At 37.6% G+C, this 16,711-nt stretch overlaps 1 protein-coding gene across 1 annotated transcript in view; it reads right to left on the bottom strand.

The window, feature by feature from the left end:
* Positions 1-16,711, bottom strand: part of MICU2 (mitochondrial calcium uptake 2) — a 148,685-nt gene that overhangs the window by 15,035 nt on the left and 116,939 nt on the right. The window contains exons 6-7 of the mRNA XM_054390754.1: positions 14,235-14,317; positions 8,232-8,294 (exon numbers count right to left, since the gene is read on the bottom strand). Coding sequence (XP_054246729.1) covers positions 8,232-8,294; positions 14,235-14,317 — 146 coding nt within the window. The remainder of the gene's footprint in view (positions 1-8,231; positions 8,295-14,234; positions 14,318-16,711) is intronic.

The following is a 16,711-nucleotide window of genomic DNA, read 5'->3' on the forward strand; positions in this document are numbered from 1 at the left end:
ATCTAAATAGCCTCTGTGTCTTTTATCTGGTTGAAGAGGTAAGATGAAAGACAAGAGTCTATTCATAGGATTTAATACTAATGGTTATTTAGCTTTCAGCATCATCAATAACAAGTCCCATTAGTCTACTATGTGTTTCATGCTTACTGCATATGTGACACAGTTATTTTATAGTTAAAAAAGGTAACATTCTTCTTCTCTACTGCAAGCTACAATTCACAAAATGTCAGTGATAGGAGTTATGTATGAGTGAACCTAGAAAAAAAACTTCAAGCCATATGCAAACTGTACTTATTGTGCTTTTATTATTTAACTGCAGGCAAAGAATATTTAAATACCCATAAGATCCATCCTTCTAAAGTTGAAATACTTCAGATTACTGTGAAGACTGATGCATAAACATTGCTATATGCTTTTTTGAAAGTCAAAAGTCAAACATTCATGTATGCTTATTTGAAATTCAACTCCAAACTACTTATGTCAGAATGCAAAGTTTTTTTAAGAAGAAAGAGAAGAATCAACCTATTTCTCACTGCAGCAAGATTCTAACCTGCTTTTTGTGTTTTCTGCTTATATACTTAATGGCAACTTAAGAAATGCAAGAAATAAATGTGCTGATGTAATTTTAAAAACTGACCTTGTGATTATGCAATGTAATGCTTCCAATGTAATTACTTCATATTAAAATCAGTGCTGTACTGAACACAATCTGAAAAATGGGGTTTAAAATAACCTTTTTAAAAACTGAGGCACCATAGAAGAAGTTTTTTTCCTTCTATTTCACATTTCTCTAGTTATAAGCTAGATGAAGATGTACAAACAATACCTATCTCATCTTATCTAAGATGACAAAACCTCTCCTTGGATTTATAAAAAATATGCACCTACTTGTTGGCTTCCCTCTTTATCAGTTGAAATTCCAAAGTAGAATTGGCAGATGTCCAAACACTATGTTAGGGAGAGTTAAATGTACTTTAAAACTACAAAATAGTACATTTTTAAAAAACAGAATATGCAATAGGAGACCACAGAGACTACAGCTTAAGGGTAAAATTTCAAGAAATTGCTTTTCCTGGAGTTAATGCTAGTAAATTAATGTACAGGATAGTATATAATTCCTTTTTGTCCACAGAAACATTAGGAGCTTTTACTGCTGAACTGTATAAATTAGTACTGACATGACAAATCTTTGTTAAAAGATAATGAGAGCTCTATTAATATTTCCAACACCTCACCCTCCTGAGCTTAGCAAAAGAATAACTTACATTTGGAATGCCTCTCTTGGCAATAAGAATGAAAGGGTAACCTAATCCTAGAGCTGTAAAAAGGACCAGACTGGTAGCTTTGAGTCAGAGGTACCATCTAAATCAAGTGAAAGTTTGTATTCTGGTGCATCCGATAGCTTCAGCCCTGGGAGTGCACCACAGCACCTTTTTGGGCAATGCACTTCTCAGAAAGCTGAAGCACGGAGTGGAGAAAGGATGGTGATGTGCTGAGTCTCATCTTGATACAAGCATGGGATGTCAGGGACGCGTATCTCAACTGGGGAACTCAGACATGTTCCAGGGTCCATTGATTCAGACAAAGAATCTCAAAGACCATGCTCTGATGCCACAGAAGTCCATATGAACTAATGGACATGTGTGTCCATTTTACAAACATAGGCTTGTTTTCCCAGAGTAATGTCATACACTTTTCTAAAGCACCATGAAGTGCTGAATTATGCAGTTACTCCTTTTTAAGCAAGATTAGATAATACATTTATTTTATTAGTACTACTAACTAACAGACTGTTAACATAGAAGCTTAAAGCTGAAAACACCGTGTCACAGGCACACACCCACTTAATCCTGTAGCTCCCCACTGAGCTTTTGACATTTAGGACATGACACTACAGCAAGCAGCAACAAGTGCCATTGAGGAGAAACTTATCACACAGTGAGACAGGATTTTCAGAATAATGTACCTAACTGATTTTCAAAACTCTGAAATGTTAATAGACTTACTGTCTCTAGATTCTTACTGCTTTTCCTTGCAGAATTTGCCTGAGGCATGACTGGAAAGCATTCATCATGATTAAATCTTTTGTATGTTCTGTGTTCTCTTACTTGCTTCCTGGGAGATGGTATTTGCTGTGCAATGTAATGTCTTGTTGCAATAGAAATTGTGAAAATAATACATAATTTTGGTTGACTTTTTAAAAAATTAATTTTGTTAAGCTAGATGGAGGGGGAGTAGATGAACATGGTCAGAAAAGAGAGCAAGGTCAAAGGTTCTGTCTGCTGATGATGTCTTTCCAAGGACTTTTCAAAAAAATATTTCCAAAGGTAAGACTAAATCTGCAATTTTTTCTGAGTCCACTTCTTTGTAATGCCCATTTCTTTTCCAGCTGCTAAGTCAGTCAATCCCTCATGCCAGGCTTGTATCCCTGAATGCAATCTAGACTTCAATCTAAGCAGTCTAGCCTCAAACACTGCTCAAAAGCATCAAAGCTTTCTGTCATTTTGCATGTCTCCAAGATGTTTGGATGCAACCTACAACTCTGTTCTGGGAAGAAGGTTTGAAAGACGTATCCATTATGAAACGAATCCTACCAGGTACAGTCAAAAAACTGTAAGCAGGCAAACTAAAGCAGACCAGGAGATCCAAATCTCTAAAAGCAGTGGGTTTTGGCAAAGCCCAGATAGCCTCAAGTGGGCCCCAGAATGAAACAAAGTATCATTTCATGATGAATCAGCTTTAATCATGATATAAGTTCACACTAAAGTTTTTAATGTTTTGCCAGGCACCTTCTTATTAGGCAGGATTCAGGAATATAACGTCTGACATAGAAGGCCTAAAACGTGCATTATTCTTTTTTCTACAGAGGGTATAACAGACAATATCTGAGAAAAAGTCCAGTGAAGCATTTTCTAAAGAACAAACAGCTTATATCCAGCATTCAACATCATCCATAATTCTCAGTACCAAGGGAATGTTGGTTTTTAATGACAATTAATGCCATGGAATCATTATGCCATACTGTTAGCACCTTTAGCAAGGAAGAAAACGACTTTATGGGTGTCCTCAGCTTTCACTGCACCACTCATAGTTCTGTATCAGTTCATGAGGAGGTACTGAACAAAAATGGTTTCTAGCCAAATGAGCTAAACTAATTTGGGAGTAGATGCTATAGGAGATACTTTATGCCAGAAATAGGAACAGATAGAAACTGGCCATGTGGCCTGCAGATTCACCAGGTCTAACAGTCAGGGAATGGCACTGCTCTACTGTGAAGCCTTGAGGCTGCCATTTCTTGTGCACTGCTGGCACCTGGGCAGACCATCTTCTATACCCAGTTGGTGACAACCTCTCACAGGAATTCAGGCCCTGCCTCCCTGACATGCTATTCTTCAAAAATATTAACTTCAACCAGAAGTACAAAATCTATAATGAGAAGCCCCCTCAGGAGGTATGATGTTCTTTGAAGCATACTCTTTTGATCACCATGGACTTGGCCCCAAAGGCCAAGCACACCCATCCTCAGCATGCGCTGAGGTGCTGAAACTGACTCAGATGGACTGTGACCAATTCTTCCACCCTGCTGTTTGAATGCTTCCCCAGGTAGTTCATGTTCAGTCTGCCATCCTAAGTTTAAATTATCACAAAATGCCAAGTGCCCATGCTTATGTGCATCATTCCAAGTTTATTCCAGTTAATTTTACAAGCAAAATGATTATGATCAGATTCTGGCTTTTACGAATTAAAGGACAGAGCAAGTTCTTCCCTGGCCTGCCAGGAACCCATGCTGCTCTCTGGCTTCTATATATAATTAAAAGCATTTCAGACTAGGTTAAGTAGCAAAGACTGAAGTGATAGCCCTGCCTCACATACCTGCACAATGGAAAGCAACGCTACTGTGACCACAGCAGGCTTCCAGATGAATTCCTTGTGAGAAAGACTTTCACTATCCAAGTCAAATTCAGTGTACTTGCAGAATTAGTTAGCTAGAGATGTCAAAAAGCATGTTTATTTGTCTCTCTTGAGGTTATAATGTCATCAGATGACATGGAAAAATAACAATTTTTGAGTCTGTGAGACAATCACAGAATCACAGAATGGTGGCAGTTGGAAGGGAACTCTGAGAATCATGTAGTCCATCCCCCCTGGTAAAGCAGGTTCACCAAGATCAGGTTGCACAGGAACCAGGCACGTTTTGAGAGTCTCTAGAGGAGGAGACTCCACAACTTCTCTAGACAGCCTGTTGCAATGATCTGTACCCTCCAGTTTTCTAATAGGCTAATATTTTGATGCCACATGGCTTAGCTCTTTATGGGGTTTACCTGCAGAGCTTCTTTTAAAGCTTGCAGGAACACTGCAGTGCTCCTTGGTTTAAAGTATACAAAAACATTTCAATGGAATTCAGTATTAATCTGCTGATAGAAAACATACACATTTCTGTTGATAGTTCAAGAAAAGATGTGCATTCCCTCTGAACTGAGATGTGACAAGATTAACGACACACTCTTTTGGGGAGCAATATTAATTTTAGTCTTGTACCAGATTCTTGGGAAATTTGATATGCTGCACACCCGTTACAGAATATTACTGCACAAGAGCATAGCTCTCAACCACACCCTCTTCTCTTCAGTTTAGGCAGCCTTCAGTTATTCTGGGCCCAGAGCTCTGTAAACTTTGAAGCTATGTATAAAAAAACTTTAAACTAATTAGGAATTCTAGGGAGCAGATGGGCAGGTCATGATGGCCTGCACATCCTCTGTGACTGAGAAGATGCATCGCAATGCTGCAATCTCTGAAGGTCCAAGTGTAAAATGTGCTGACCAGCTAAGGGGTGATGAATATGTGTATGACCTCTCTTAGCTAAGAAAAAATAAAGAAGTGGACTGGTTGAACCAATTGATACACAATTCATAAGAAAATATCAATTTATAGGTCTATAAATATACCACTTATTCTAAGACTGAATTTTAGTTTAAAAGTTTCCTGTTTAGAAGAGGTTAATAGCTGTGTCCCCAAATGCTAATTAAATGTTAAAAAACCCAACAAAGAGGTATGAAAATGTGATTCTTGTGGAATTCATTTGGAAATAAGACAATGCACAGATTATTTGCCAACATGGATTCCATTTTAAGAATAAATATAGAACAAACTGTATTGTCATTCCTCTCCTAACAACAGCTAAAATTAATTTCTAAAGTTCAGCCATTACACAAAAATTAAACTAGAAGCATTGAAACTACCCAGTAACTCATTAATCTAAACTGAAGGGCTCAAGAACAAAGCCCAGACAACTGGGCTGTATAGTAGATACCTGGAACCATGGGCTTTTTTTCACTACCAGGACACTAATGTACGCAACACTACTAATGTGTCCTTTATGGAGTTCAGGGCAGTCACACAAAAGCAACTGGTGCTGTTCATTGGGCAATACTTTTTGCAAAATACACCAAACTCTTCTAGCTTAATGCACTTTCTATAACATCCTACACAACTGCCAGTTGAAGAGTTTGACTCTGTCGTGAAGCACAGTCAAATGCTCAGATGGATGTTTTATATGAAGCAGAAGAGTTCTGTTAGGATGCCAGATGCAGCGTTTCCTTTGGTCAGCAGGAAGATAGGCGAGGTGAGATAGTCACTGCCTCTTTTGACTGCTGTATCATTTTCTCCAGTCCACTTAGAAAGAACCATGTTGCCAGTCTTGTAAATCTGCCTGCACCTCTCCTTCACTGTGTGCACACCTGTGCTACGAGTAAATCTGATTGCCTGCTCTGCAAAAGTCAGTAAGGAATTTCCCAACAGACTGTGCTCGTTAAGGCTGGGCAGATTTTTTTTTTTGGCTTTTCTTCCAGCATTAATTACAATATTGGGAAAAAAAATTCCCTCAATTGAAATATATTTACCTGGATAATCAAGTTCACTGCAACCCCAAGGAGCATTCCTAAGTGGTGAAATCCTGAATTTTAGACATTTAAGTAAAAGCTTCAGTAAAAGAGGCAGAGCTACAAACACTTTAGGAGCACAGCAAACTGTTTTCTTTTTCTAACACAGTATCTTGATGAGTATTAACTGGTGTCTCCATGCAGTAAAAAAATGTCTGGGACCTCTGTTTACACACTGTAGAGGCAACATACTTGGACATATCTGCTGGTTAAATAAAGTTGCAGACTAACTCTTAAACCATATTTTCAGAAGTCAGTGACATTTTCCATCTGCTGTCAGAGACGGGGATTACTTTGAAAAAAATCCCAGTAAACTCACACACAGAAATAAGAGCTATTCCAAATGCTAAACTTCTGTTGCAGTATCTCAGCTTTCAAAGACCATGGTCAATTTAAAAACAATAGTCAATTTTTATGCTTTATCTGCTTTGCTTGAAAGTAATAATATGACTGCCATAATTATTAAAAATAAGGGGTAAAAACATAGGCACCGACTCCACTGTATAGTAAGATTCATTGCCCACAAAGATAACTTCCTTTTGTAAGAAACTGAGGCAGAAGGCAAAACAAAAATTGGAAGAAAAGTGATAATCTGGACTTTGCAAAGTATAAATACAGAAGGCAGAAGAATTTCAAGACAGTTATATACCCCAAAGATATTTAATTCTTCTTCTGAACATACTATAATTCCATTTATAATCTGCTAAGAAACTGTATTAAATAACATTTTCTGGCTTTCTAACTTCAGATTTTTCTCAATGGAGAATTCTGAAGCAAAATTTGAAGACACAAAACCCAAAACAGAGACACTCAAGCTAAGGTATTTAATTAGCTTCCAATAAGCTTATGTGTTTATATCTGTCCCACTGTATCAGAGTTTCTCTGGAAATTTTATACTATAGCTGTTCATTCATGCAGAATAAAGATCCTTTTTCTTTCACTGTCATGACAGTTAAGTCTCAATTGAAACAGGTTTTGAGGACCAGACACCCCTGCTAATCCTAGCTATTTTAATCTGGTGACTGATGAAAAGATTCAAGAAAGGAGATGGTTGTTAGTCAATCAAACTGACTTTTTAACTGAACTCTGGATGCATATTGAGGGAGCAAAAGCTTTATGCATCAGATGACAGTTTCTGTTTATGTCTAGGATATATTAAAGGTGTTAGAATTCCTGCCACTTCCATCTTTGCCCCAGGGAGGTGAAAAAGAAAGAACATGAGATAGATCAACTCTTTGTAGAAACTGCTGATGTGTGATAGGTTTATAAAGCAGAGCCCTATACAAATTTCCTATTGAATGCTTCAAACATGAGCTGTTGCTTCCTCATGCCTAATTACCCATTTTCAGTTTACAACTAAAAGCAAGTTTGTGGTGAGAAAAATATCCTTCAGCTACAACATTCAATTTAAGTGTGCAACAAAAGTAGTGCTGCTGATGTAAGCAGCAACTTTTAGTAATAGATGGAGACAATACACCTGTACTCTACATCTCCTTCACCCTGTGTAATCAGCTTCTTCTGGGCTGTTTTCAGTATGATCAGGAGTTTGCCCTCTCTGTTTTCAGTCTCATTCAATCTCACCCAGACTACAGAATATCAAGTCTCTGTGCTAACTACAGACTGAAGAAGAGATGGCAGCTGGCAAAGACTGGGAAGAGTAGTGGCAGGATTCAGGACAAAACAGCCAGAAGAGAGTAGGAATTTACCTGCTCCTTTCACTGACAAGATGCATTTGCCATTTGCTATTTGCTTGATATCCAGTGAAACTTCTAATCCAGCTGGAAGATCATACTCTAAGATTGTTCCTTCTGGTCTGCATCTATGCCATTGTTTTTATCAAAGTGGACCTAAGTAAAGTAATCCCTGCCTTTGTCGTCCCAATGACAGTAATTACATTTCAAATCAACTCAAAATAAAGTGATATTACAGCAATAGCAGCATTTAGGTAAGTTTAAGGTATCTATTTCTGATTTTCTCATACAGCAATTCAGGGTTTTTTTCTCAGTTTTTGACAAATAGAAGAGAGTTACTTTGAAACAGAGACTAAGGTAAAATAAATAACAGAGTAACTACACAGGAATGAAATACACCAATTGCACAGATTATCAGGAGAGTCAGAAGTGACAAACATTTTTCTTCCCCAGTTACAAAGTAGTTGACAAATCACACACTTTCTTTTAATTAAAACACTAATACCTATGCTTATCTAAAAACCCTGACAGAACAACAGTGTTCACAGGAAATATGGCTATACTTTTGTAAAAAAAAAAAAAATCTGTCTCTATTTCATACCTGAAATACTGCTTCATCTCCAGTTGCTTTCAGATCATCTTCTTTCCCAATGATTCTCTGTAGCTATATTTGTTAAACACACAAAACATACACAGAAAAATTATCAAATTGGCCTTACAGGAGAATCTCCTTTTTCAGAAACTTGTATTAACTTCACCTTTTCTTAATTATAAAGTCATTATGTTTCTACAAGGTTCTCTAGTCATGACAAAATCTGCATACTTAAGGACTTTTTCCTATTCACACACACTTTTCCCCAGAAATCTATTATCTCCTGTGGTTAATATAGCGAAGCAGAGCATATGAATCTCTCTCACAACCCAGCACTACTCTATTTTTAGAGGAGATTTTCTTGCACTAGAAACTTAACATTTACTCAGTGAGGTTTTGAAACTCAGGAGTATGACCTCAAAGGTCATTTGGGAAATAAAAATTGTCCTGTGATTTTCATCCTGTCCTACTAGACAGCTTTACATAGCTCTGCTATAGACACGACCTTGTGGTCATGAAAAACGTACCTGTTCAAATGACATACTATACAACTAACAAAGAACATCTGAATAAACAGGTGTATTTTCAGAACTGGCATTAAGCAGAATATGGCTGGAGTTTCCCCTCCACCCCACAAATAAATGAATCTTGAATGTGTTAGCAAAGAAGATTTTTAGAAGTACTGAAATGACTTGCATTAAAAACATAACTTTCACTTCCCAAGTAGAGTTTTAAGGTAATAGAGAAAGTGCATTAACTTGTAACACCTCAAGTACATCTCAGCTGCAAGGTTTCTTTGACTGTGTTTTAGCTTGGGAGGCCAATGCTGCCACAAGGAAGAGCAATTTATCATGGCACAGAGTATACTTACCTTTCATTTGCATGACTCCTCAAAAGGACAGCAGAAAATGAAAGAACATGGGACTTGTTACATTTCAGATATAGAGATGGATCACTCAATTTGGAAACTTTAGGAAAGATGCTTTTGAAGCCCAGGGGTTTTGAAGCTGCTGGTTTACTTCTCAAACGTTTCTGAGTGATTCCTCACTCGGCCCATTAAAACTGGGAAAAACCATAAACAAATTTGCATAGCTGCTTTTTTGTGAGATTATCAAATTGCTGCTTCTTTTTTTTTTCCCCTCTTTTTGTCATATTGTTCAGAGAAGCGATATGGGCTTGTCAGCAGTGAGTAGGAAAAACCCCACTAACTGTTCATATCACAGATCTTCTCTTGGCCTTCAAATTTTGCCTAATTCACCTGGTGTTTTGTTTTGTAATAGCCTCAGGTTTTGAGTTTCTCAGGATATTTATTTTCTATTATTATTTTTGAGTGGCATGCCTTGATAGAATTTATCAAAATAAACACTGTAAACCAAGACAATTAATAGTACTACTCCTGCCAAACTTCTCCAGATTATTTTTATTTTTGATCACTTACAAAATAATTGACTAGTACAGTTAAAAGTATTATTAATTTTTTTGTAGCAGAATAACAGAATATCCAGAATAGAGTTCTGGATAAAACCACAACTGCCCATATTCTCTCTGTAAAACTACATTTTTTTCTTACCTGAAAAATCCATCTTTTGCTCACACACAAGAAATACAATTGGAAATATTTTACAAACAAGAGAAAATACAGTTTCATTTTAAAATGACTCTTAAAAAATCTGCAGAGACTACTAAAGAGCACAAGACACCCAGTATAATTTTTTTACAAGCGTTCTGAAAGATTTAGTTTATTGTTTTCTTACATTGTATGTAAATCCTTAGAGTGCTTGAAACTATTTCCAGTGGTTTGCAAATTTTTTCCAGCACATTGCAGCAGCTACTCACAAAGGGAGAAGAATTCTACCCTTGAGAAATGGACTCTAATACTCAACTGGTCCATGTAACATCTGTATTTAATATTTATATCTGCTCATCACTGGAAGATACTAATGGCTAATTCAAAGATAACGAGACCTCTTATGCACGACTGATGTCTCTTTACTGAAGACATACTAAGAGTACAAGAGCTGGCAGAAGGTTTTTGTCCTATCTGCTGTCCAGATTATATAAAGACTATTTAGAAAGTCTAAATCACATAGTTCTTGCATGTGTCATTGGAGTTGCCCTAACTCCATTCTCAATAATTTTGAACTGTCATTAATTTTACTTAGCAATATTTCATTGGGGCAGAGGCTTTCATCTTTGGCAAAGGCTGATTAAAGGATGGCAATTAATATCTGTAAGCATGCCCTTTCTAACCATGTCTTCTTCACCCTCAAGGTGTATGGCAAAGTAACAAACCTTTGCAGATGCCCACCTGTGATGGTTTGAAATTGTCTTTTTAATTTTTCCCTGCAAAGTTCGGAACAGAGAAAGTGAAAGAATGTAAATAAGTCACTACTGGGTGTAAGAAAGCAAAATGATTGTTCTAAACACTTCCATTGGATAGATAGAAATGTTTAAGAACTATTACCCAAAACAAAGTAGGCACTCTGCACATTCTGCGTTCTGCAGTGGGGGCAGTTGCTGGACTGTCTGGCTGCTGTTTCTTCTTCTCTTCTGGCTGAAGATAACACACTGACCTTGGAAGCTAAGTTCACAACTTTCTGCTCTAACTAACTCTGCTTTCTGTCCAAGGGGGATCTGGGGGGGAAGCTCCTGGGAGAGGGAGGCCCCTTTGGGAAGGGTCCCCTTGGGGGGAAGCAAAGGGAGATCGGTTGTGCTTTCCTGTTGATTGTATATATTTGTAAATGTTGTGAATTTTGTATATTTGTACATATTCATTGCATTTCATTGTAGATTTTAGACTCTGCTTGTAAATACAGCTTTTCATTTGCTTCCAGACTGAGCTAGCCTGGTTATTGTTGGGGGGGGGGGGGGCGGGAATTTCAGCTCACACCGACACACCACCTCAAAATACACTGTTGTTATTCTGGACCCTAACATAGAAATGTCTCTTGTATTGTGAATGTTTGTCTCAAAGACATGGATGAAGCAGGAGTTCAAAATAGACTGGCTTGAATGTGAAGAAGTATGGGGGAGAACAACACTCTGTTCCTGGGAAGGGAGAGGCTTTTAGCTCCTACTGGAAAGGGGGGAAATGAGCACAGAAATGGAAAAGCTATGGAAGACAAGATAAACTCCCTTGTTGAAAACATGGAATTGCATTTAAGATCTCCTTTCCTGAATATTCATTTATGTCAGTTAAGAGCATTGAATCTACTGGGAAATCTGGCATTTCACATTCCTTCAGTGTCTGATCCATACAAATGCTCCAGGCACTAAAGACTTGGATACAGCTCTGGGCTCTCTCGTTCAGGAAGAACAGGAGAGAGTTCAGCTCCAGACTGCTGGACAGAGTTCAATGGAGGGCTACAAGGATGGTTAAGGGACCGGAGTATCTCTCTCACAAGGAAAGCCTGAGAGACCTGGGGCTGTTTAGTCTGGAGAAGAGAAGGCTGAGAGGGGACCTTATCAATGTCTGTGAGTGTGACAGAGCACTGGAACAGGCTGCCCAGGGAGGTTGTGGAGTCTCCTTCTCTAGAGATCTTTAAAACCTGCCTGGATGTGTTCCCGTGTGACCTGTCCTAAGTGGTCCTGCTTTGCAGGGGGTTGAACTTGATCTCTGAAGGTCCCTTCCAACCCCTTGCATTCCATGATGGTAGAGTCTGCTTGCCATCCTTCTGCCTTTCTTGAAAGATGTGTGACGCATCTTCTGCTGTTTATCCAGTAACTTGTCAGAGTTGAGATGTACACAATTCAAAGAACGATGGACATTATCCAAACATAAAGGCAAGGTCCTTGTCTCAGAATTTACAGTTGAGATCAAGAGGTAACAGACATACATAGATGTCTAATCAGTAGAACAGATGGGAAATAGGAAGAAGAGGTGATAAAGCAAGAGAATGAAGTAAAGAAGAGAATGAAATTTCTTTGCCCATCACATCCTGCACACAATAACTGCCTCCCAATTGCTGCTTTTTTGCTATGCTTTCCCACTGCCCTTTCCTTACATATGTTCCCTGATATTATTGTCAAGTATAGTGTGGAAATAACTAAAGAACGGTTCAGACATATTTTCCTGAGAGGCTAACTAGGACAAGACAAATGATAGATTAGCCACACAGTTTACTAATTTATTAGATATACAGAACAGGAATTTATTAGAAATACAGATGCTTTCCATGATGTGTCTGGAACCAGCATATACAGATACAGACATTAACACCCACAGAGTTTTCCAGATTCTTACATTCTCAAAATTTTACTTTTATAGCTAACCCGTAAGAATAAAGTTTTGATTTAAGTTAATATTTATACAATTTTTTTTTTACCACTCAGTATTGACTTATTAACACAGCCAAGAAAGGAAATGTAAAGTAATGATCTTATCTAAGCAGAATAATTTTCATTTAGTTTGATTGCCTCTACAGAAGTCAAAACTATTTTTAAAGATTTTCACCTCCACTTTTGTTGATTTTCTGTTGTTCAGACCGGCTGATTCAATTAAAATTACCTGGGATGGGCAATGGATATTAAATATATAACATACTACACATCTCCCCAAGAGACCTGAGCTGTTCTTTATGCAAGAATCTCCTTATTTACTTAACTGACACAATATCCATTTATAGGAAGTAGTGCTAACATGGCATTTTGGTGCAGAAACACTGCAGGCTGAACATGTTCACTTGTGTTCATGAACTTGCTTTCCTCAGTAACATACTGTTTTGTAAATGAACACTACAGCTGTAACAGGCATATAGCAGTGATCAGGGCACTGCTACTCTGGAAACAACTGACTAGGATTGTGACAGGCTTAGGTTAAAAACAAAGGTTTTAGTTACATTTGATTTCTTTTTAATCAGCATAATACTATATATTTTAACAGCAAATTCTTCAAGTTTAAAAGATTTTGCGTAGCAATAAATGAGTGTAGGGTATATGCAGGCTCAGTTGGGGGCTTCTGGGAACACTGTCATGGAAAACGCTCTAATTTCAAGTAATATTTTCAAATAGTACTACTAAAAGTACTTTTACAATGTTAAAAAAATATATTTAAGTACAACTCATCAATTGTAATCTTGCTAAGAGACAAATCACTGAGAAAATGGCTATTGATGCAAAGCACATGCTAACAGCTATTGTATCATTAATTCAGAGTTTAAGGCTGTAAAAGTACACTTAAATATTCTTTTTTGGCAATTTCTCTGTCTACCAATGCATCTTTGTAAGTTCTAGATTCTGTGGTTCTCCAGATTAGTTGCATGAATGATCACTTTTAACTTTACCTTAGTGACAGAAAACAATTTACATTGTAGTAGACACTTCTGCTTCTTAAAGATTAGCCTCTCTAGTCACCTCCAGTACGAATGAAGGATCTGAACTAAGCTGAGGGAGTCTATTTAAAAGGGTTTGTTCATCTTGCATTTGACTTTTGACAAAAAACATTTAGTTAACCATCTCCTGTTAAATACCTAAAAGCTGATTCATCTATATAATTAAGCCTATACTTCTTTTAAACATTAGAGCAAAATTTCCTTTTTTTATTTTTAAGCATCTTTCTCCTCTATATTTTATATAAAAAAATGGAAAAAGCTGCTGTTACTTTCCAAAATGTGAATTGATACAAAACTTGGAAATGCAAACAAAATTAATAATAAAAAAAAAGGACGGTGAATTAAAAAAATATTCAGAATATTTACAACATAAAAGACTTTTCCAGATGATTATTCAAATTAGATCATTAGGATTAAGGGTTGTACACCAACTTCTACCTTCCCAGTAACAGATTTTTAAATACAAGTCAGAGGTAACATTTATAAAAGTGGATTCAAATATGGTAAGTACTTTTACAGCAGTGACTTGGTATGTGCTGCTTTTACATAAAGTATTTTTGTAAGTGATCATAGATTGGACTGAAAAATAAGCTTGAAGATTTTAACAAGTCTTCATTTAGCAAATATAACCCACGGGGCTATTTAAATGCTTTAAAATTAATATGCATATAAATGTCCATACCTTAAAGAATTCTTTCTTTTCAACTTGTTCGTTGCCATCTGTATCCAACATTTTAAAGGCAATCTGAAATCCAGTCTGGGGTTCTGCAACAAATTGCAGAAGGACTTTATTGTAAACACATACTGGTACTTAAATATTTAATGCAAAAGAATACCACCTATGGATCAGTTCTCCCATTTTTTATGCACATATATGGTATTTCCTGTAAAACACATGTACTTCTTCCAATATAAGCAAATTTTTAAAACACCTTTTTACTACCATTTCAATGGATAATTAATGCGATGGCAAAGCAAGAGATGCCAGCAGTGTCTAAGTACAGCTATAAATACCCATCTGATCCAAATGATGGTGAAAATGTTGCATGTGTTACTGTCCTGCTCTTAGATACACTCTACAGATGTCTCCATCATCCCATGTCACTTCCAGGAGCTTTATTAAAGCTCCTGTTTGGGGTGAGAAGACAGGAAAGTGCCTTGAGAAACCAATAATTACTCCAAAACTCTGTGAAAAAACTAGTGTACTTGCTTCTTGCACGCGTTACTGCATGCCACTATTTGAAGTCTTCCCTAGTCTCGCTTAGGAAGCAGAGCAATCTTGTAATTGTGGCCAGCTCACTCAGCTCCTGCTACTGCTGTATTAGCCCCAGGCCTTCTTTTCCTTCTCTTCTTCCTCCCTAAAACACACGCTCAGATGTTTCAGAGATTCTATAAACCGTTTTCTGGCCTTTTTGAACAAAAGTATGTTTTGTATAACTCCCATTAAGTTGATTTTTAATACAACTTTACCCTGCATTTCATTCACTGAGTGGATGTTTCTTTTCACACAAAAATGTAATGAGTTCTGAATCTCACAGTCGCTATAAAAACTCGGTGTGTTTTGAGCTCCTTCCCACAATTTCCTGATCTTACTTTGCTTACTGGAGGTGGCCTCACTCATTAGCAAGCCCACACAGGAGCAGCCTGTCACTGAAATGTAGTTACAGCTTACTGAAGTAGCAAGCACTTATCCCAGCAGTTTCTGGAACAGGTGAATTAATTCCACAACCCGGCAGTCTTAGGCATTAATATGAAAGCTATGGGCTTATTGTCTCTAGAATATATTCATGTTTCCATGAACAATGTTGGGCTCATGAGGGCAGTGAAGCAGTATCTCTAAAAAACTCCAATGCCTTCAGAGTTTTTCTTTTGGAAATATATTCTTCCAGCTCCATCTCGTAAAGTTTTAAGTCTTGCCTTTTTTTAGAGAATCTTTCTGCAAAGGGAACAAGTTAAAGAAATTGCCCATTCTTTCTAAGTGCTAACAAGACGGTTAAAGAAAGCACTATTTTTCATTTTAGAAATCACTCAATCTTAGTGGCTAACTAATATTCCCTGTGGAGCAACCTTGTGATGTAGGGATGTTTTATAAATATCAGTGCAATCGGCACAGCAACTGGGTTGTAATAATCAAAACTGGCTTCCTTCCCATGGAAATGCCACATGCTAACTTTGTGTAACTAGCACAAAAGCAAGAAGAGCCTATCCTATAACATATTTAGAGAATAAAAGTAATTGATGTATTTAATAGTAATTCAGACCATCTGTGTTGAAATTTTCAGATAAGAGAGCTGTTACTGAAAATATAGGACCTAAAGTTGCTTATACTGTTCAGAGATGACATACTTATCTGATATGATATAACCCCAAAGGTATGTGTTCGTAAAATAAGCATAGTTCAAAGACTACCTCAGATATATTTGTATTTAATTAGAATCAGGCAAAATTCCAAAATCTGAACAGAACAGCTTCATCTTGGATCTGACTGGAACAAAGCTGGAAGTGGGTAGATTCAGGCTGGACATGAGGAAGAAGTTCTTCCCCATGAGAGTGGTGAGACCCTGTAATGGGTTGTCCAGGGAGGTGGTTGGGGCCCCATCCCTGGAGGTGTTTAAGGCCAGGCTGGATGAGGCTCTGGCCAGCCTGATGTAGTGTGAGGTGTCCCTGCCCATGGCAGAGGGGTTGGAACTAGATGATCCTTGCGGTCCCTTTCCAACCCTGACTGATTCTATGACTGCAGGTTAGACTAGGGTGTCTTGCCTTCCAACTATTCAGAAATTGACCAAGCTGTCAACTTGTGTGACTGGCTGATTGAAATGGAGTTTTGAGTACAGGTGACAACTTTAATTCTTGGGCTTCTTCACTAGGCAGGGCTTTACCAGAAGCACCATTAACAACTTGCTGGAAATAAAATTCAATACAGGACTGTAAGGAAACAGATAATGATGATACAAGGCACAAACACACACAAAAAAGGATGATAGGGGGCAAGGTAAAACATTTGTCTGCTGCAAAATTACATTTTCAAGTTCAGTATTGTTACAGGCACTGCTGACCAGACAGGCAGCACAGTCTGGTCACAGTGTCCTGGGACTGGGACTCTAGAAACCTGGTAACTCCTATCCTGTTTCCCAATTGCTCTGATGGTGACTTAGAAGA

Source organism: Indicator indicator, chromosome 1 (genome assembly GCF_027791375.1).
Source record: "Indicator indicator isolate 239-I01 chromosome 1, UM_Iind_1.1, whole genome shotgun sequence".
Taxonomy (NCBI): Eukaryota; Metazoa; Chordata; class Aves; order Piciformes; family Indicatoridae; genus Indicator; species Indicator indicator.